The 22,189-nt window shown below is 40.3% G+C and overlaps 2 protein-coding genes and 1 pseudogene across 2 annotated transcripts; all 3 read right to left on the reverse strand.

Moving 5' to 3' along the window:
• Window positions 1-8,963: 8,963 nt before the first annotated feature.
• LOC132285428 (miraculin-like) lies at window positions 8,964-9,585 on the reverse strand (annotated as a pseudogene).
• A 2,432-nt stretch (window positions 9,586-12,017) lies between these two features.
• Window positions 12,018-13,295, reverse strand: LOC132295651 (kunitz trypsin inhibitor 5-like). The gene is made up of 2 exons (XM_059793954.1): window positions 13,273-13,295; window positions 12,018-12,696 (listed from the first exon to the last, which is right to left on the reverse strand). Exons 1-2 carry the CDS (start codon window positions 13,293-13,295, stop codon window positions 12,084-12,086), a joined length of 636 nt encoding a protein of 211 aa, XP_059649937.1. The 3' UTR covers window positions 12,018-12,083.
• Window positions 13,296-14,573: 1,278 nt separating this feature from the next.
• On the reverse strand, window positions 14,574-15,419 carry LOC132285436 (kunitz trypsin inhibitor 5-like). The gene has a single exon (XM_059787632.1). The coding sequence runs from the start codon at window positions 15,386-15,388 to the stop codon at window positions 14,771-14,773; it is 618 nt and encodes a 205-aa protein (XP_059643615.1). The 5' UTR covers window positions 15,389-15,419; the 3' UTR covers window positions 14,574-14,770.
• Between the last annotated feature and the right edge of the window lie 6,770 nt (window positions 15,420-22,189).

The raw sequence follows: 22,189 nt of genomic DNA on the forward strand, positions 1-22,189 counted from the left end.
GGGTTGGAGGGATAACATCGTAGGCATCAGTGGGGCTTGGTCTTCGCCGGCTGCAGAGGATTACCCAATCCCGAGCGCCTTTGGCGTCTGTTCTGTTTCCTTATATAAGAAATTCAAATCTCACAAAAACGATTGTCCCTGCGAAACATGTGTTCCTCGCTTTTGTACTTTCTTATGCCGCTCCTTAGGAATACCTTGTGATGACTTGAGTTACAGTGTTTGCAGGGATAGGAGTAATTACTTGAAGAAATACGTTCTGAACGATATTCCTTCCTGCTCAGACCTCCTCACTTCAGACAACCTTCTAGCGCTCTTATCCCTCGGCTATACCATGAGCAGGCTTCAGATTCCATCCTTTGGCAGGAAGAAAAATACTCCCCCAGCCACTTCTGCTGCTGGGGCAACCTCCTCTCCTGCATCAGCCTCTTCCTCAGCCACCATCTCTGACACCGTCCCGAGCACGGTGGCTATTGATTCTGTTGTCAGCACCCCTGCTACCAACCCGAGCGCATCTCCACAAATCACTACAGCCCCTGCTGCCGCTGGGGGCACTCGGGACAAAGAACGAGGCAAAAGGCCTCATCCTGACAGTGGAGTCGACCCTGAGGAGGAACCTCTTATAAGAAGGACCCGGGTCTCTGGGCCGGGTGCTCTCTTGCACCGCCCAGTCAGAGCTCCTGCCCCCTCCGGGCCTGTTGCAACTGGTGCCTCTGCTTCTGCTTCAGCCTCCCCTTCTGTTCCCACTTTACCACCATGGGTTCCTCAGTACACCCGAACGGATGGGACGTTCGTGAAGCCGAACGAGACCATGCTAAAGGATGGCCAGACCGCCATGGCGTATTATAGGAGCATGTGGACTCCGAAAGACCTTGAGGCGGCGAAAGGTCTATCCCAGAAGGATGTGTTCAGCCGTTTTCCCCAATCTGCCATGGAGGTGACTTTTATTTTCCAACTCATGAATCCTCTCATATTATTTGGTCTTGCCTTCGTCCGACCAGACTATCGGTTTAACCATTATTAATGTATATCTATGCAGACTTTGTTCGGAATGATGGCTATGCAGAAGCAGGTTGAAATGGGGAACGCCAGGGCTCGTAAGTTTTCTGATAGCCTGGAGGTGGCCAATAAGGAAAACGACCTTCTCGCCAGCAAAAATACCGAGGTATTGGCTCGGCTTGAAAAAACCGAACAAGAAAGAGATGTCTTGAAGAAAGAAAACGACTCTCTTCAGGATGAGAAGGATGCCCTCTAGCTTGAAAAGAGTGTCTGGCAGACTGAGCGTGATTCAATCAGAGACGAAAAGGCAGAGCTCCAGCGCCTTCTGGCTGATGAACAGTTTGCTCGGATGGCTTTTGAGAAGAGAGCTCTGGACGAGCGTACTGCTCTGATTGATACCATCAGCAGAGTGAACGGTGGGATGCTGGCTCTTCATGCTCGGTTCTCAAGGGTCGGCGCTCTTAGATATGCTCAAGGATTCCGAGAAGGTTTCTCCGACCGAGTTCCGGATGAGGGACAGACCAACTCAACTCCAGATGAGGTCGATAAGGATTTAGGGATTGACCCTCTGGGGGTCTATATTGACCCAGAACCCACCGAAGCGGAGCACATATTTGATGAGTGCCAGGACATTGCTTCCTCTAGGATCACTACAGCTCCTCCTACCGCTCTGCCTCTAACCGCTCCTCAATCGTCAACTGTGGTACCTCCCATAGCCACTGTTGACGTTGGCCCCCAGCAGAATGACTCTGTTATTCATCTTGATTCCCCACCTCGTGAGGGTGAGATGGCTGATGGGACCGAGGAGGCGGGTCGGCACAACCAGGAGGCTGTCGGTACTGAGGCAGCTAGCTAGGACTCCTCCGGACTCTTCGATTCCATACTTTTTTGTAACAATGTGACTTGAATATTTCATTTTTTGTAAACCCAATGCTTATTATGAATGAGATGACAGAACTCTTTTTGTCTTTTTCCTTTGTGTTGCGCTCTGTTCAAACCCATTTTCAATATATATATACATTTTCTCTTTTTTTTTTTTTTTTTTTTTTTTTTTTTATATTAACTTTGTCGTGTGCTTGTTTATGGCAAGTGCTTGGCGTTCGGCTTATGGTGCCAGCTGCCACTCATCGTGCTCAAGTGCCTGGTGCTCGGCTAGAATGCCACTTGCCACTTGGCTTTTTATTTTTTAGCAAGTGTCTGGCGTTCGGCTTATGGTGCCAGCTGCCACTCATCTTGCTTAAGTGTCTGGCGCTCGGCTAGAATGCCACTTGCCACTTGGCTTTTCATTTTTTAGCAAGTGTCTGGCGTTCGGCTTATGGTGCCAGCTGCCATTTATCTTGCTTAAGTGCCTTCTTGCTTAAGTGCCTGGCGCTCGACTAGAATGCCACTTGCCACTTGGCTTTTCATTTTTTAGCAAGTGTCTGGCGTTCGGCTTATGGTGCCAGCTACCACTTATCTTGCTTAAGTGCCTGGCGCTCGGCTAGAATGCCACTTGCCACTTGGCTTTTCATTTTTTAGCAAGTGTCTGGCGTTCGGCTTATGGTGCCAGTTGCCACTTATCTTGCTTAAGTGTCTGGCGCTCGGCTAGAATGCCACTTGCCACTTGACTTTTCATTTTTTTTTTTATTTTTAGCAACCCATTGAAGAGGAAAGTTATTTTTATAAATTTTAGGAATTTGCACATTCATACGTACTTGATTGACAACAAACAACACCCAATAAAGCCGAAACTTAGCTTTTATTGGTAGTACCTCTTCAGAGACGTGGCATTCCAGGGCTTGCTGACCAACCTTCCCGCCATGGTTTCTAACGTATATGCTCCCTTGCCTATGACTTCTGCAATTCTGTATGGGCCTTCCCAGGGTGGCATCATTTTTTTTACTATCCCCACCTTTCTTTTCAGAACCAGATCGCCAGGGGCAAAATCTCTGTGTTTCACTCTTTTGTTGTGACTATTCGCCAATACTTGCTGGTATGATGCTAACCTTATTGCTGCAGCGTCCCTCCTTTCGTCTATCATATCGAGGTTCAATCTTAACATCTTGTCGTTCTGATCTCGACTCCATGCTAAGCTTCTGATAGTTGGGACCAAGTGCTTAACTGGTATAACCGCCTCGGTACCATATGCCATTGCAAACGGGCTCTCCCCAGTCGGCCGCCTTGGGGTGGTTCTGTAAGCCCATAGGACGTTCGGGAGCTCATCCAACCACTTCCCTTTATGGTCCTCCAGCTTCTTCTTAATGCAGGCGAAAATTGTTCTGTTTGTAATTTCTGCTTGTCCATTGGCCTGAGGATGACTTACTGCAGCCAACTTCTGATTAATTCCATACTCCTCCAGCAGCTCTTTTACTTGCTTGCTGTCGAGGTTCGTGCCATTATCCATGACTATTGACCTTGGAACGCCGAAACGGCAGATAATATTGTTCCAAATAAATCGTCTCACATGAGTCTGAGTCACGCTAGGATATGGTTCTGCTTCCACCCACTTAGTGAAGTAATCCGTGGCCAGTAACACATACTTGTTCTGAGCTCTTGCCGTTGGCAGAGGACCGACCACATCCATCCCCCATTGCGCGAAAGGCCACGGCGAGGCCATTACGTGCAATTCCTCAGGTGGTTGGTGGATCAATGGTCCATATCATTGGCATTTATCGCACCTTCGAGAGAACTCCTCCACATCTCTTGACATGTTCGGCCAGAAATACCTTGTGTCATTGCTTTATGCGCTAACGACCTTCCCCCAGAATGATTGCCACACACACCTTCATGAATAGCTCGCAATATCTGCTGTGACTCTGCGGGGGTGACACACTTCAAGTATGGGCCAGAGTAGGATCTTCTGTACAGCTGGTTATGCACGATGGCGTATTTTGCAGCATTCTTTTTGAGTTTCTTAGCTTCATCCCTTTGCATAGGCAAAACGCCATCTCGAATATAAGTAATGATGGGGTCAATCCAACTCGGTTCATACGGTATGACGTTGACTTGCCAAGGGTCAGAGTCCAAAGGTTCTTCGAAAATAAATGGCTGGGTCAATATTCCTATTGGAATCACCCTCGCCAATGTTTCACCAGAACTCGAAGCACTACATGCTAACCGGTCCGCATCTACGTTCTGTTCCCTCGGTAACTGTATGAATTCAATCTTTGCAAAGTCCTTGGCTTTATGCAGAACGGCAGAACGATATGCCCCCATCGTGTCATCCTTGGTCGCGTACTCACTATTTACCTGCCGAACAATCAACTGTGAGTCACTATAAACAGTCAAACTTCTGACCTGTAGCTCTTTGGCCAACTTTAACCCATTCAGCAACGCCTCGTATTCCGCTTCGTTATTGGTGGCTCGGAACTCCAGTCTGAGTGCTTGACTCAAAGAAGTACCCTCTGGGGTTTGCAGTTTAACCCCAATTCCAGCCCCCATCTGGTTGGAGGAGCCATCCACATAAAGTTTCCAAGAGCCGCACCTAAGGTCTTCTTCCGTATCTTCAGAGTCACATTCTAGCAGGAAATCGGCTACCGCTTGTCCTTTGACAGCTGTTCTCGGCTCATATGTTATGTCAAATGAACTTAACTCTATGGCCCACTTTGTCATTCTGCCCGAGAGTTCTGGCTTGTGCATAAGCATTCTGATTGGAAAAGTTGTTAGAACAGCTATAGGGTGGGATTCGAAATAATGCCTCAACTTTCTTTGTGCGTTTACAAATGCAAGTATCACCCGTTCGGCCTTCGAGTATTTTCGTTCTGCCTCGGTCATTGTTTTACTGACTTAAAATACCGGGTGTTGCACGCTTTCCTTGCAACGAATTAGAACGGCACTTGTCGCAACACTAGATACTCCAAGATACAAAAATAACTTTTCTTCTGGATCCGGGGCTGACAGGACTGGTGGGTTCTGCATATATTCCTTCAAATGGGTCAATGCTTGTCGTTGCTCATCTCCCCAGACCTGTCTTCTATGACTCCGAATCGTGTCAAAGAACGGCTTGCAGCGGTCTGACAATTTTGAAATGAATCGACTTAATGCAGCTATTCATCCTGTGAGGGCTTGCACCTCTCTGATCGTCTTTGGCTCGGCATTCTTAATCAAAGCCTCTGCTTGAGCGGGGCTAACTTCGATGCCTCTGCGGTTGACCACGTGTCCCAAGAACTGACCGGAACTCACACCAAACGAACACTTGGTTGGATTGAGCCTCATCCCATATCGCCTCAGCACATCAAATATATCTTACAGATGTTTTAGATGATCATTCTTCTTCCTACTCTTTACCACCATATCATCAATATAGGCTTCCACAATCTTTCCTATTTGATCCTTGAAAATTTTGCTAACAAGTCTTTGATAAGTTGCTCTCGCGTTCTTTAGTCCGAAAGGCATAACTTTGTAACAGTATGTCCCTCGCTCGGTTACAAAAGAAGTTTTTTCTTCATCTGCCGGGTCCATAGGGATCTGATTATAACCTGAATAAGCGTCCAGAAAGGTTAAGCGTTCATACCCGGTGGTAGCATCCACCATTTGATCAATCTTTGGCAGCAGGAAGCTATCATTCGGACAGGCTTTGTTCAAATTGGTGAAATCAATGCATACTCGCCATTTCCCATTCTTCTTCTGCACGACAACGACGTTGGACAACCAATCAGGGGAGTGCACTTCTCTGATAAATCCCGCATCAAGCAGCCTGTCAACTTCCTCGGCTATGATTTGGTTGCGTTCTGGAGCAAATCTTCGTTGCTTTTGTTTTACTGGTTTGAAATTTGGATTGACATTCAAGGAATGATAGGATACGGAGGGATTAATTCCAGGCATGTCTAGGTGACTCCATGCAAATACATCGGCATTGTGAGACAAGAAGTCAGCTAGCTCTTGCCGCTCTTCGCTGGTCAGTCTTATTCCTACTCTGGTAGTTCGTTCTGGCCTGGACTGATCGATCTGCACATCCAGAAGGGGCTCTTCGGTCAAGTCAACTGACTCCTCCACCCTGTTCTGCTTGGGCGGAGGTTCCTGTAATTGCTATCTGGGGCTTGCCGGTCGGACGGGCGCCTTCCCTTTCCCAGCATACTTTAGTGTGACGGAATAACACTCTTTGGCTGCAACCTGATCCCCACGAATGTCTATCACCTTATTTTCATCGGGTCCGAGGCACCTCATGACCTGATGCAAAGTTGAGGGTACTCCTTGGACTCTGTGAATCCATCCTCTTCCCATCAGGAGATTGTATGAGGGGTGAATCTCTACAACCACAAAAGTTTCCATAAGAACTCGTTCTGCAGCTTGAACTTCTACTTCCACCATTCCGACGGGCTCCACCCTCTTGCCATCGAATCCTAACAGGGGATTCCCAGTGGGCTTGAGCCTCTCTGGTTTAATCTCGAGCCGATCAAATGTGTCCCTCGGCATGACATTCGCACTGCTCCCGGGATCGATCAGAACTCTGCGCACCAGGCAGTCCGCCACTGTCAAATTGACTACCAACGAGTCTTCATGGGGGATTTGAACACGCTGCAGGTCCGTCCTGTCGAACTTTATCTGTATCGATGTGATCTGCTGGTGTAGAGTATTCACACTGCTGACCCTTTTTTTCATCTGCGCCTGCCGTAGGCGTGCTCGGAGCAGCTCATCTGAATCTTCGCTGGGCTCGGGTCGACCGTGGATAGCATTGATTATACGAACTGGTTGTGAATTGTGGGAGCTTTGTTTATGGCTCCTTTTTACTTGTTCCATCGGTTGATTCTGCTCTGTCGCCGAGCCTTGAACATAACTCGCGAACTCCCCTCTAGCTATCAACATCTCCACTTGCCTTCTCAAATTCCTGCATTCATTAGTCTGATGACCGAAATCGGAATGGAAAGCACAATGTTTAGTCTGATCCCTCTGTTTGAGGGGTTGACTAATTGGCAGTGGTGGATGAAACTTATCTTTATTCTCCTGATATAGCCTCGCCAGAGTGACCTTCAGCGGAGTGATCAGCTCTTCCTCCCTGGACCTCTTTTCTGCCTTCCAGGAGGTCTGACGCTGCGGCTGAGCCTGCTTCTGCCTAATCTTTGCCTTGGACTTTTCCTCGGTCGACACGAGCGACGCTGTCCGAGCATTGGCTGCCTCCTCTTCTTCTAGGCGCACAAAGCCGTCGGCTCTTTCATCGAGTTCATCCATAGTCGTCGGCGTATTCACTACCAGACTGGTATGGAACGGAGTGCCACGTGTCATGGCTAACTTGAAGGCTTGAACCACTGTAGAAGGGTGGCATTTGATCACCATACTCTTAGTGAGATTAAACCTGGTGAGAAAAGCCTGGAGACGTTCATCTTTGTGCTGTCTCATTGTGAATAGGTCTCGGAAGCTACCAATGGAACTCCTAGGCAAGTTCTTGAACCAGCTGAGCGCCGGTCCAGCTAGGCTTGTAGGGAAACATTTGCACATTAAAGCATCGTTTTCCGTATTCAGGGCCATCTTCAACTGGATATGGTATACATGATCGATCGGATCGGTTGTTCCATCAAACAGAATAAATACTGGCATAGCAAACTTCCTTGGATGCGGGGCATTCAGGATCTCGTCAGTGAATGGTGAATCAACCGTTCGAGCCGCGGATCGGAGTGCTTCATTCTCTCTTTGGCGCCCAGTGGTAGCTCTGTGAGCTACGGTTCTGCTCTCCGAACCGCGATGAGTGATTGTAGCCATGGAGGGCCGGTAGGACAGATCGAACGACCGTTCCTCTATGAGTTCTCTTTGCCTAGGCGACGCAACTTGGCGGCGATCAACCTCTATCACCTCCTCTCGGTTGAACCTTTCCCGATGCGGATCGAAGGTCATGGCTTCGTTCTGTCTGATCTGCTCATGTCGCGGATCGACGTGAGTCGATCCTTCGTGATCCTCAACTCAACGAACATTTGGCGGCAAATCATCCATCCTTCTTTCATCACGGTGGAGAGCAGACTGACTGTTCTCGTCCTGCTCGCCTTGATGCGCGATATTAGATTGAACACCTCCTTCTCCGGCCGGAGGTGGACGCGAAACCGCGGGCATTTGCTGATGTTGCATTCTAGCTTTCAATTCTGCATTCTCTTTTTTGAGAGCCTCGATCAAGTTCATCAACTCCTCAAGCTTTGTTTGCTGGACAGCCTCCATCGGATTGGAGCTTTCACCTATCATTATTCCTGAACGGAGTAAAGGCATTAATCTCAAGTTCGCGAGTAAATCCGAGCTTCGTGAGTGGGAATTTTTCAGATCTGGTTTCGAATTCTCCGAATTATGCTCACGGTTGACGAGATCTGAATTGTCCGAATTCTAAATCCGTCAGATCCTGCCACAATCGAACAACTCGTTGTTGCGTAGATCTGAAGCCACTTCTGCCAAAGCTACAGGAACTAAAATTCCTCCAGAGTAGGTCACAATCGCTCAGATCTGGATTCAACTCCCAAAGATCGAGTCTCGATCACCCGAATTGGTCTGAATCCACGCGATATTAATCTTTGATCAACCAATCTTCCATGCTTCCCACAGACGGCGCCAATTGAAGATACAAGAAATTCCTTCCCTCTTTCTCTCTCTAGAATTCTTGTATTTCAACCAAAAAAATATCTCCCCTTTTCTTTCCATTACTTCTCTTATTTATAGATATTTACAAATGTTGATGGACTGCTGGATCTAGGCCCGTTCCTTCATAAGTCCTGGTCATCTTTGATGGGCTTATTCGCGTTCGGCTCATATGGCAGTGTCTTTCTATGGGCCTGACCCATCTGTACGGACCGAATGTCGCGTTTGCAAGTCATATCTGGCCCATGTCATCTCGGGCCTCCTCAACTATAAATGCAAATACAACGGTATGAGTAACAGTACTGCTTGTAAGAAAATTAAATATTACTGCCTTTATTACATTATATATAACCTGATCAAGCATACAACTTTCTTATTACATAGTTATAAAACAAAGAAATATGTTGTTTTAGCAGCAATAGTTATGAGCAGAAAAGGTTTAGACCTTCTTAAAGATGACTTTGAGTGGTTGTTCGCTCAAAGCCAAACATCTTGTTCCATTGTCAACAAAAATGCCAAGGTCTCCACAAAGAACTTTGCAACCTTCATTGACACCACACACAGATGGACAAAAGACAAGCTTGTAGTCATCATCAAATTTCTCAATCCTGAACCAGTTGCTCAGTGTTTCGCGACCAGGGTTTCCTTCAACACCATCGGTTGTCACGAAATATTGTCCCACCGACTTGTCAAAAGCACCCAGCTGCCACACGGTTGATTGGACACAGATTGTGGCAGCTGAGAACTTGATGTTCTGATCAGTTATGAGGTTAACCACCTCCTCAATTGGGTTCACCGACGTAAATGTCAAAGGGAGACCATTGCTATCGTTGTTTTGTTCTTTTGGACAACATCAAGGGGGCTGTTGCTGCCATTCCTCTTGGGGCCTAGGGTGAGTCCACCTCCGCTGCCACTGACAGCCGGCAATACGTAATAGTCGACGCCTGTCTGGAGCGGCTCACCGGAGCTGTCAAGCACGGCCTCTTGCGCAGCAGCAAGCAATGGATTTGTTGAGAAAGCAAGAAGAAGGAAAGAAAACAATAGCATTGTAGTCTTCATGATTGTAGCTAGTATTTGTGTTTGATTTGTTTGTATGAATGAATGTTGAACAAGAGATTGTATTTATGGAGCTACGTACATAAGCAGGTGGGCTTGAATAGTATTGAGGCTAAATGACGTTGGAGAGGTGGGCTGCCTAAATCAAGGGTTCACACCGTTTGAAATGTGGGCTGGCCTTAATCAAATAGTTGACGGAGGAGAAAAACTTGAATGTTTTTTTTTTATTTGATGATACGGTTTCACGAAGTAATTAAATACTGACGTGGTAAAATTCAATGAAATAATTATATTATCATAAATATGCTTGGATAGGATAACATATCAATTATCTAGAACAATTGTCCATTTTTATAATAGTTGTATTCCTTACACGACTTATTGGCATAAGGAGTTCGGTGACTGACTTAATATTTGACATTATTTTATAAAAAAGTAATAATTTAAAACATTAGGATGAATAGTTACAGAAATAGAACTTAGATTTTTGATTTACTTCGGTATACAACTGAGTGATCTCAGAATCAAATCTATGTCTTAATCTTGTAAGCCCGTGTTATTACCATTACATTGACCCCGATTAATTCAAGTTTAAATGTATAATTAACCTTTATCTCTTTTGGACCAGCCAAAACCAACCCATCCAAATCCCCACAAGTTAATTTCAATATGTAGGGTTAAAAAAAGGTAAAGATAAACTCTGCTTTGAAAAAAAAAAAGAGTCAAAAACTCTTATCATTTTCATTAAAAGAAAAGGTCAAAAACTCTGTCTACAATTGAATTTGGATATTTACTGTTAGGTCAGATGGCATGCCCTTTACCCAAAAACAAAAGTCACATGGGCTGCCTCGATTTTTGTCTCATGTACGTACTACTTATGGTAGATCGTCATAGTACAAAGCTGATAGAGTATAATTCTTCGTGTTTATCACTTAATGATAATAAAGTCAAAATCCTCCGCAGACATCAATAAATTCCCATTTGAATTCAAATAGTAGTATATATATATATATATATATATATATATAATATACACATGCATAATCGTCAAACAATTGTTTGACCATAGCACAAGGCTCGAACCACTTTCACGTTATATTTGTCATCCTTTAATTCTTCCTACCAGAATGATGTCATGAAAATTGACGAATTCACATGAACTTGCACCTCAGTATTAGATTTGATTGAGATTTACAGCTCAATCCATTTTGCTAAAATCTGCCTTCAACTCAATTGCAATAAAGCACAAGGTTTCTTATTTAATTGTCAATGAAATACAGAAGTATTCTATATCGGATGAAAATGAATAAAAGATTTTTCAAACAAGCGGGTATTTTTTTTTTTTTTCAAGGCAAACTCTCCGTCCATTGAAATCAAGTTGAATTTGCATATATAAGATAACTTAAGTAATAAAAAATACTAAATGTCACAAATTATTGTATCACAAAAATAATTTGAATTTGAATTACATGACAGATGGTAGTATGATAACTTTGTGACGGATGATATGTCAACTTAAATTAATTATGTATATTTTCAAAGAGATTTTGTCGAGAGAATACATGATAGGATGAGAGAAAAAAATAAGAAATATTGTTTATGATAAAATCTAAACCGAAAATGAACCAAAAATAACTCTTTAGAGACGTTTAGGGTTAATTCTTTCTCTTCAATAAGAACCCTAATTTTCTCAACTAATTTTTTTGTGTAAATAATTAGATAAATACATAATTCGCTTAAAACTTTTAAAAATTATATTTTGAGTCCTCTTTCTCTTGGATAAGAACCGTAATTTTCTAAACCATCTACATATGTAAATAATTTGATAAATAGATAATCAATTTCATGTTTATCATAAGTATAAAGTCAAGAGTGCAAAAAATTATATATATATATATATATATATATATATATATATATATATATATAATCGGAATCATCCGCTCATCTTTGAATTTGTTTGCTTTTTTAATTTAACTATAATTTAATATGTTAATATTTCAACAAGAAGAAAAAGAAAGTGTAATATTTATTAAAATTGAGGAGATATTTATCTTTTTATTAGCATCACATCATATTCAAGGTACACATCTCAAATTTTATTCGAGCATTGTTGCATTGCTCGTAAGTAATTACTTGAACTATAACATAGAATTTGTTTTATATATATATAGGACATTTTGTTGAAGAATTTTGTGGTTTTCAACAATTAAAAATTAGAAAGAAAAAATTTATTAAGAAATCGAACCAACCTGAACCAAAACTATTTATTTTAATATAGTAGTATTTTTTTTTTTGGATTTTCCAAAAGAAATAAAATACATAAGATTCAATTAATATTGCTTCATTGACATTATAAAATCCAAATACAATGATATAAGTTACATTGTCTGTAAGAATATTAAAGATTACTATCATGCTTCATTATTGCCTTTATTCTCCTAGTTATATAATTCAAAGAAATACATTTGCAGCAACTGCATGTTATGAGCATAAAAGGTTTAGGCCTTGTTAAAAACCACTTTGAGTGGTTGCTCGCTCAAAGCCAAACGTCTTGTTCCATCATTGTCAACAAAAATGCCAAGATCTCCACAAAGAACTTTGCAACCTTCATTGACACCACACACATGTGCACAAAACATCATCTTGTAGTCATCATCATATTTCTCAATCCTGAACCAGTTGCTCAATGTTGCACGACCCGGGTTTCCTTCAACACCGCCGGTTGTCACGAATCGTCCCTCCAACACATCAGAAGGAGCGAGCTTCCACACTGTTGATTGGACACAGATTGTTGCAGCAGAGAACTTGACGTTTTGATCAGTTAGCAGACGAACCACGCCCTCATTCGGGTTCACCGACGAGAACATCAAAGGGAGACCATTGCTACCGTTGCTTTGTTCTTGGACAACATCAAGTGGGCAGTTACTGCCATTACTATTGCGGCCTAGGGTGAGTCCACCTCCGCTGCCACTGACGGCCTGTAATATGTAATAGTCGACGCCTGTCTGCAGCTTCTCACCGGAGCTGTCAAAGCACGGCGTCTTGTGCAGCACCAAGCAATGGATTTGTTGACAAAGCAAAAAGAAGGAAAGAAAGCAATAACATTGTTCTCTTCATGATTGTAGTTAGCTAGTATAAATATTTGTGTTTGATTTGTATGAATGTTTTAAGGAGAGCTTGTATTTATAGGGCTACACATGCCCGCGGGTTTGAATTGAACGAGGCTAAATCATGTTGGAGATGTGGGCAGCTAGCCCTAAACACTGCTTGGCAAAGACCCATTCTGGATACTGGATATGCTTGGAATTGGATACTCATATCAAGAACAATTTGTCCATCTTCATAATGCGCGTCAGCCCAACCCGATGTATTTTTTTGAGAATTTATAACATGAAGGGATAAAATATAAAAATATGAGTATAGTAACCTTTATATCAAGAAAAGAATAAAAGATAAAGTAAAGTATTTTCGAATAAAAGTCAAACTTACTTACCAAAAAAAAAAGTCAAAAGCTCTCATCTTTTCCACAATTACTTCCCTTAATTTACGCATGAAGAGTACACTTGAATTGAACATGAACTGCTAACATGTTGAAGAATAAGGTCAGATGGCCGCCGGCGAGCCCTTTACCAAAAAAAAAAAATTTCAGATAGCTGCCACTATTTTTGACCTAAATATTATACGTACCCTTTTGAACAGATCAGATTCATGGATAATTGGATAAATCGTGCATGCCATCAAATAAAGCTAAGACAAATCAGAACATAAAGGATGGGTATGTCATAATCTTAGCATATGTGAGTCAGGTGCTTGACATGTTACATTAAAGTTAAAATTGATCAGCTCTTTCTGCAATTTTCAACATTACAACCCCATTTCCAGTTTCTGGAGTAGTATTTTAGTTTTTTTATTCCCAGAAGAGATGATTCTTACTCTCATAATCATTGTATTTAAATACAGAAAAGTGATAATTTGGATTTTTTTTTATTATTATTATTTTTTTGAAGTGTTTTGAGAAACAAAATTTAAAGTAACGAAATTAAGAGACCAGACAGTAATTCTTTAATAGAAGTATGTTTCAAGAATATCTATAATACTTTTAATAGAAAGATACTTCTTGAGTTTCATTTTATTATTATTGTTTTTTGTTTTTAATATTTTTTTTATTATTTTGTGACGGAACCGTTTATCTTTTGTACGTGTTGGATTTTGTTCATTGGAAAAAGTAGGCAAAGTCACTAATTGGCGAATTTGTATGAGGAAAACAGCAACTAAAACATTTTTTTTACACTTTATCTATTAATCATATATATATATATTTTTATCAAGAGTAATTGGTTCTATACTATTTAACATTTGTGTAAAGAATTATGGAGTGCTAGAGAAGTATAGAGTGGTGAAAAATTCAATAACGAGAGCTTGTAAGAATTTATAGATTAGATCAAGAATGTTCTGAAAGTCTAGAAAGTTATTATATAAAGTTGTAGATATATTTAGGTGGATAAAGCTTAAATAGGTGAGATCCTATTTGCATGGATGAGAATGAATGGATATAGTCGAGAAGAGTTTAGTGAGTGATAAGTGTATCATATTATGAAAAAATAAATTTACCAAGCGTTGCAGTAACTATTAATTCTTATATATGAAAAATAAATTTAGTTGAAGATTTATGTGGTTGTAACTATTGTGCAATCTGTTAAAGACAGTTTAAATGGAATTTGTTGGCGTTCATCAAACCTCCATCGGAGACACCAGATCGCACATATTAGGGTTTCGCACCGATTGTGAATATGCCTTAAGACAAGAATAGTCTAAAGATGGTTACTAGTATTGCCTCTGTATTTCATACTGGAACATTTACTGGATTTGTTACTTGTGGGTCGGTCACTCTGCACAACTTTATTATATAAAAAAAGAAGAAGAACAAACCTAGTTAATTTTAATATATATAGTAGTAAAGAAAGGTTTAGTAAAAGAAAGAAAATAAATAAAATCTAAATAGTGGGCGCTTCATTAACATTATAAATGCAAATACAATGGTATAAGTTACATTGAATGTAAGAATATTAAATATTATTGCCTTTATTGCAATAAATATGACCTGAAAGCACAAGCTTTCTTATTACATAGTTATAATACAAAGATATATCTCTGTTTTAATAATTAACAGTAAAGCAGAAAGTGTTTAGGCCTTCTTAAAGATCACTTTGAGGGGTTGTTCGTTCACAGCCAAACGTCTTGTTCCATTGTCAACAAAAATGCCAAGTTCACCACAAAGAACTCTGCAACCCTCGTTGACACCGCACACAGAAGGACAAAAGACAAGCTTGTAGTCTTCATCATACTTCTCAATCCTGAACCAGTTGCTCAATGTTGCACGACCCGGGTTTCCTACAACACCGCCGGTTGTCACGAAAGATCGTCCCGCAGACTCGTCAAAAGCACCCAGCTGCCACACGGTTGATTGGACACAGATTGTGGCAGCTGAGAACTTGATGTTCTGATCAGTTATGAGGTTAACCACCTCCTCATTCGGGTTCACCGAAGTAAATGTCAAAGGGAGACCATTGCTATCGTTGTTTTGTTCTTGGACAACATCAAGTGGGCAGTTGCTGCCATTCCTATTGGGGCCTAGGGTGAGTCCACCTCCGCTGCCACTGACAGCCGGCAATACGTAATAGTCGACGCCTGTCTGGAGCGGCTCACCGGAGCTGTCAAGCACAGCCTCTTGTGCAGCAGCAAGCAATGGATTTGTTGAGAAAGCAAAAAGAAGGAAAGAAAGCAATAACATTATTGTCTTCATGATTGTTGCAATAAGTGTTTGTGTTTGATTTGTATGTATGAATGTTGAACATTAGCTTGTATTTATAGACATACACATGCACACGTGGTTATGAATAGTATGAGGCTAAATGACGTTGGGGTGACTGCCCTAAATCATAGGGTTCACACTGTTTGGCAGAGTACGTACCATTCTGAATAGGCTTGGAATCGGATAACCATGTCAAGAACAGTACGTGTCTTGCCTAACGGACGTGTTGGCAGAAGGAAGGTGGTGACAGCCTTATCAATATTTGACATTTTTTTTTGAGACTCAACAAGAATATGACAGTCCACCCACCTAAATTTTTGACTAAATTTTGTAGAGAAAGAGTACTGTTTTGATACTCAAATGTATGTCCCAAACTTCAGCCCGAGTTACTGTCATTACAATGTGTAATGGAACAGTTTAAATGTGGTTGGTTAACCTTCATATCTTTTGGATCAGCTTAAACTAACCTATCCAAACCCGACAAGTTAGGACATGTTATTATGTTCAGTTTCTGAAGCATGCCTTTAATTTCACAGGGTTTGGGACTTTGGGGAATTTTTTTTTTTGAAAATATAGATAAAGTAAACCTTGTGATGCAGAATAAAAGTAAAAAAAAAAACATATTTGCCCAAAAAAGCTAGCAAAGTCAAAAACTCCCATCATTTCCACAATATCTTCCCCTTACGCATTGGAGGGTACATTTGAATTAGACAATGTGCTGCTGTTAACATATTGAAGAATAAGCTCAGATGACGTGCCCTTTACCCAATACATATATATATATATATATATATATATATATATATATTCAGATGGCTACCCTATATTGTTCACATATGTTATACATAGACTTTTGGATCAGATCAGATTCATGGATAAGCGATGCATGCGATCAAGCAAAACTAAGACAAACCAGAACATAAACAGGTACGTACGTCATAATAATATTTTTTTAAAAAAAATTGTCATAATTATAACATATATGTGATACTATGTTGGGAATGGGTCAGGTGCTTGTCATGTCAGCCTAAGCCCAACTATATCCAAGTCATGTTGGGTAAAGCCAAGCCGGCCCAAGTTATGGGTTCGGCTTTAGTTAGGTAATTAACAGCCTAATATTTGTTAATTTTTTTCTTTTATGTTTGAGTGGAATCAATTTGATTGAATAAATATATTTTGATTGGTAAACATATCAATAATGTAATATGCGGATTCCTCAAAATTTAATGTAGCTATATATATATATATATATATATATATATTTCTTTATCTATCCTATGTTAACTTTTATTATATAATTTTTGGGTGCGAGCATATCAACTTTAATCCACTGGATTCCATCAGAATTCTGCAATTAAGTATGCCTAGTCCTCATGTTGCACTCCTTTAAAAATAAAAATAATAAAAATTTCCTTGGGGGACATTCGCAAAAATGAAACTCACAAATAAAAAATGTTCCAAATTTTTGGACATAATTCTATTAATGAATTTTAGATAAGCAACATGTACCATAAAAAAAAAAAAAATTAAAAAAAAAAAAAAAAAGGAACAAGAAAAAGATTACATAAGCAACCCAACATACATCTCATTTAACTTGAAAATAAATAAATAAACCATAATATGCGAAGTGCCGACTCATCCAATATCTTGTCCCTACCCAACATGGTCATTCTGTTAAATTTCGAAAAAGAAAAAGAATAAAAATAAATAAAACATGGTCATTCTGTTCCTATCCACTGTCACCTTCCACTTAAAGATTTATTAATATATTTATATGTATCTTCTGAACTTTGTATACTTCAATCATTTGCTTCAGATTTCACCATGCCATCATCTATTTAAAGTCCACATTAAAAATTGTGTTACAATTGATTTTGTAATTGTAGACTTTGACCAAATGATTATGTGTCAAAAATTGAACTACATAATTGGAGTTTGCAAAGTTTATGAGAGATACTTGGTTGAAGATGATCCAAATCTGTTTAGTGTGTTTTATTTTTTTTATTTTTTTGCCAATCCGTTTAGTGTGTGCGCGTGAGTAATTTGTGTACGTTAAATTTGATAGTGCTGAGGAAGAGCGCGATGGGACTAGTAACAGGTGCGTGCCAATGCTGCACAGTGAATACTTTTATTATTAAAATGATAAATCTGACTTTTTCTTTGTTATGCGAGCGAAAATTGATATGATAATATTATTATATTAAATGATATAACGATGATGCCATTTCATTTTTATATAAATATAATCGAATATATTCGACTATGTATTACAACTCATCAAACTAAATTTTTTTTTTTTGATAAGTCTCATCAAACTAAATTGATTATTTAAAACAATAATAATAACTGTAATAGCGACCTTTTTCTTTTCTTTTTTAATAGTTAAATGTTTTTCTAAATGAGATGTTATATTTAAGGATCTTCAACGGAGAATCTTCTCCATTAGGGCAAAGCTTCAATCGAGCTCTCAGGATTTGAATTAAAACTAGACAAATCCTAATGTGCTAGGACAACCCATGTGTGTGACTCTAGGACTTCACAATCTGTCCTAAATCACTGACTGCCTGGCAAATTCATTCCAAGTCTAGATGATGATCGTATGTTGTGGTTGGATACAGATGAGACCTTAACAAGTGATTAGCTCGATCAAGCAACGGTTTATGAACTAACTTTTTTTTGAATTTCAGTTGTATAGCCTATAGTGGGCTTAGCCCATTGGCTGTGTATTTTTGTCTCGATTTTGTGTCTCGTTCAAGCAACGGTTTATGAACTAACACTTTTTTTTTTGAATTGCAGTTTTATAGCCTATAATGGGCTTAGCCCATTGGCTTTGTATTTTTGTCTGGATTTTGTGTCCACTAGCACAATGTCTTGTTAAAAAAATAATAATAATAAATAAAAAAAGAAGAAGAAAGAAGTGTGTGAGTTTGCTTAACTTCCCTCCCCCCACCAAAAAAAAAAAAAACACTTTTATCAAATGGGCAATAGCCCTGGTGCAAACCCCTCTCTTTATTTAAAGAGGAGGTTAGGGCTCGCTTATTACCGTTCAAAACAATTTTTTTTTAAAAAATAAATGTATATGAAAGATCAAAGCTGCTTAAGTAATTACTTGTGGTATAACTTAGAATTTCTTTTGTATGACATCTTGTTGAAGAATTTTGTAGTTGTCAACAATTTTGAAAAAAAAAAAAAAAAATGGCTCAAGAAATCAAAACCAACCAAGTTAATTTCAATATATATATATATATATATATTAGTATTATGGATTTTCCAAAAGAAAGTAAATAACTAAAATCTAAATACTGCTTCATTAACATTATAAATGCAAATACAATTGTATAAGTTACATTGGACGTAAAAATATTAAATGTTACTGCCTTTATTGCAATACTAAATGTTTTTCTTATTACAATAGAAAAAAGGTGTGCCGATAGGAGCCAATCTGGGGTCCACAGCAGCCATGGCCGCTGCCGCCTGTGTGGCTGTTAATAAGTTGTTCGGCGCCCCACTACCAAGGAGTGACCTAGTGCCACTAATAATCGATTCGGAGACCAAAATTTCAAATTACAGTTATAACGTTGCAGCAACCATTTTGGGTAGATTTATTATTGTTGGAGTTAATCCATTGGTATATAAGCCGTTAAGATACCCACCAGAAAATCATCTGTATTTTGTGATTCTCTGTTTGGAATTTAACGTCTATTGGACGAAAATTATTGAGAGTTTGTCGGAGTATTCGGACTACAAAATGCTTTGTGAAGAAGTTGCAATTTCATCTTGTGTATCTTCAATCTTGGCGAGTGATCCTATGGGGTTTGGTAAAGCTATATCGTATGATGGTTCAATGAAGGTTTCTGTATTCTCGGGTTGGAAATCGATAAAGAAAGTGGTGATGGAAGCGGGAGCTTACGGCTGTAGTACAACAGCTATGAGACTTACAATGGTGGCTGTCATCGACTATTTCGCTAAAAGTGAATTGATCGGTAAGAAGATGTCGAAAGAGTGTGAGAAGCAAGGAACCAAGGTCACGTTTATGGAGGTTCGAAGATTGATACAAAATGGAACAGTAGTTGTCAATACTGATCCTCCTATCGTTCGACAGGTATAATGTCCTATATATCTTACATCTTCGAATTGAATTATTACAGTGGGTGCTTTGCAGAGCCTGCTATAATGTTTTATTACAGCGGGTGCTTTGCAGAGCCCGCGAACTTCAATCGTACAAATAGTTATTGGGTGCGTATCGATCCCCTCCTTAAGACACATTTGCAGACCATGTCTCTTCATTCCACTTCCTCTCCTTGTATTCTCGATCTCTCTGCAACTCCAATCTGTAATGGCGATTTTTCTTTACGCTAATGTCTCTACCATGACAGTTCCTTCTACCGACCTGTCTAAAATTAAAAATTCTTCGGCGCCATTCAAACCCCACTGTAAGCTTTCCTTTTTCTCCACCTAAATTTCATTCCATGAAAACCTTTGCTCCACCTAACTTCTTCTGCTTAGCTTCTAAAGGCCAAACTGAGCCGGCACCTCTCTATAAATCTGTGACATATACTACCCCTCCCACCCTCGTTAACTTTGGCTGCCAATTTGAGTAGATCGGCTGCGCCATCTCTGGTAACGGCGACATGGTTACGATGACTGTGAATCCAGTTGTCAAAGGCGGAAAGGTTTTTGTCACCAATATGGTTAATATAGGAATAAAAGACCTGCACAAGCTCAAAGAGCCTTTAAGTTACTCAGCCGTTTTTGCGACGTCTGTTATGATGCAGTTACTTAAAGTCAAGTTCATTAGTCTGTCTATTACAATAGAAAAAAGTGTGCCGATAGGAGCCGATCTAGGGTAGACAACAACTATGGCCGCTGCCATCGATATGGCTGTAAATAAGTTGCTCAGCTTCCAACTACCAAGGAGTGACCTAACGTCTCTGATAATCAATTCGGAGACCAAAGTTTCAAATTACAGTTATAACATTGCCGCAGCCATTTTGGGTGTATTTGTTATTATTGGAGGTAATCCGTTGGTATATAAGCCGTTAAAATACCCACCGAAAAATCATCTGTATTTTGTGATTCTCTGTTTGGAATTTGATGTCTTTAGGACGGAAATTACTGAGAGTTTGTCGGAGTATTCGGACTACAAAATATTTGGTGAAGAAGTTGCAATTTCATCTTGTGTATCTTCAATCTTTGCGAGTGATCCTGTGGGGTTTGGTAAAGCTATATCGTATGGGTCCGATGAAGATTTCTATAATCCCGGGTTGGAAATCGATTAAGAATATGGCGATGGAAGTGGGAGCTTACAGCTACAGTACAACTACTATGGGACTTACGGTGGTCGCTGTCACCAACTGTTTCGCTAAGGGCGAACTGATCGGTGTGAGGATGTCGAAAGTGTGTAAGAAGCAAGGAACCAAGGTCACGTTTTTGGAGGTTTGAAGATTGAAACAAAGTGGAACTGTGCTTGTCAATACTGATCCTTCTAGCATTTGACAGGTATGGTGTTTTATATATCTTACATTTTTGAATTGAATTATTACAGCGGGTGGTTTGCGGAGCCTGTTGTAATGTCTTATTACAGCGGGTGGTTTGCAGAGCCTGCAACCTTCAACCATACGAACAGTTATTGGGTGCGCATCGATCCCTCCTAGAGACACTTTAGTAGACCACGTCTCTTCATTCCATTTCCTCTCGCTGCAATCTCGATCTCTCTGCCCTTCCGGTCTTTAATGGCGAATTTTCTTTACACTAACGTCTCTATCATGACAGTACCATCCTCTGACCTGTCCAAAATAAAAAATTCTCCAGCGCCATTCAAACGCCGCCTCTTTATTCCAAACTTTAAAGTAAGATTTCCTTCTTTTCCTCCCAAATTTCCTTCCATGCAAACCTTCGCTCCACCTAGCTTTGTCTGCTTGGCTTCTAAAAGCCAAACTGAGCCTGTGCCTTTCTATAAGTCTGTGACGTGTACTACCCCTCCCACCCTTGTCAATTTTGGCCGCGAATTTGAGTCGATTGGCTGCGCCATCTCTTATAGCTGCGACATGGTTATAGTGACTGTGAATCCAGTTGTCAAAGGCGGAAAGGTTTTCGTCACCAATATGATTAGTATGGGAGTGAAATACCCACATAAGCCTAAAGGGCCTTTGAGTTACTAAGTCGCCATTGCTGCGTTGGCTGTGATGCAGTTACTTAACGTTAAGTCCATTGGTCTTTCTATTACAATAGAAAAAGGTGTGCCGAATGAGCCAATCTGGGGTCGACAGCAGCAATAGCCGCTGCTGCCGGTGTGGCTGTTAATGAGTTGTTCGGCGCCCCACTACTAAGAAGTGACCAAGTGCCTCTGATAATCGATTCGGAGATCAGAGTTTCAAATTACAGTTATAACATTGCAGTAACCATTTTAGGTGGATTTATTATTGTTGGAGGTAATCCGTTGATATATAAGCCGTTAAAATACCCACCGAAAAATCATCTGTATTTTGGGATTCTTTGTTTGGAATTTGACGTCTATAGGACGGAAATTACTGAGTGTTTATCGGAGTTTTTGGACTACAAAATGCATCGTGAAGAAGTTGTAATTTCATCTTGTGTGTCTTCAATCTTGGCGAGTGATCTTGTGAGGTTTGGTAAAGCTATATTGTATAACGGTCCGACGAAGGTTTCGGTAATCTCGGGTTGGAAATCGATTAAGAAAGTGGCAATGGAAGCGGGAGCTTACAGCTACAGTACATCAGCTATGTGACATAAGGTGGTGGTTGTCACCAATTATTTTGCTAAGGGCAAACT

Source organism: Cornus florida, unplaced genomic scaffold (genome assembly GCF_030987335.1).
Source record: "Cornus florida cultivar Cherokee Brave unplaced genomic scaffold, ASM3098733v1 CherokeeBrave_3.0.0_Hap2_Chr02, whole genome shotgun sequence".
Lineage (NCBI taxonomy): Eukaryota > Viridiplantae > Streptophyta > Magnoliopsida > Cornales > Cornaceae > Cornus > Cornus florida.

What these genes read in the sequence shown, in the direction of transcription:
- LOC132295651 (XM_059793954.1), bottom strand. Translation starts at nt 13,295, where the DNA reads ATGAATCTGATCTGTTCAAAAGG. An exon ending in AATCTGATCTGTTCAAAAGG is followed by an intron (nt 12,697 to 13,272) that starts GTACGTATAATA and finishes ACAATCATGAAG; the next exon opens with AGAACAATGTTATTGCTTTC.
- LOC132285436 (XM_059787632.1), bottom strand. Translation starts at nt 15,388, where the DNA reads ATGAAGACAATAATGTTATTGCTTTCTTTCCTTCTTTTTGCTTTCTCA.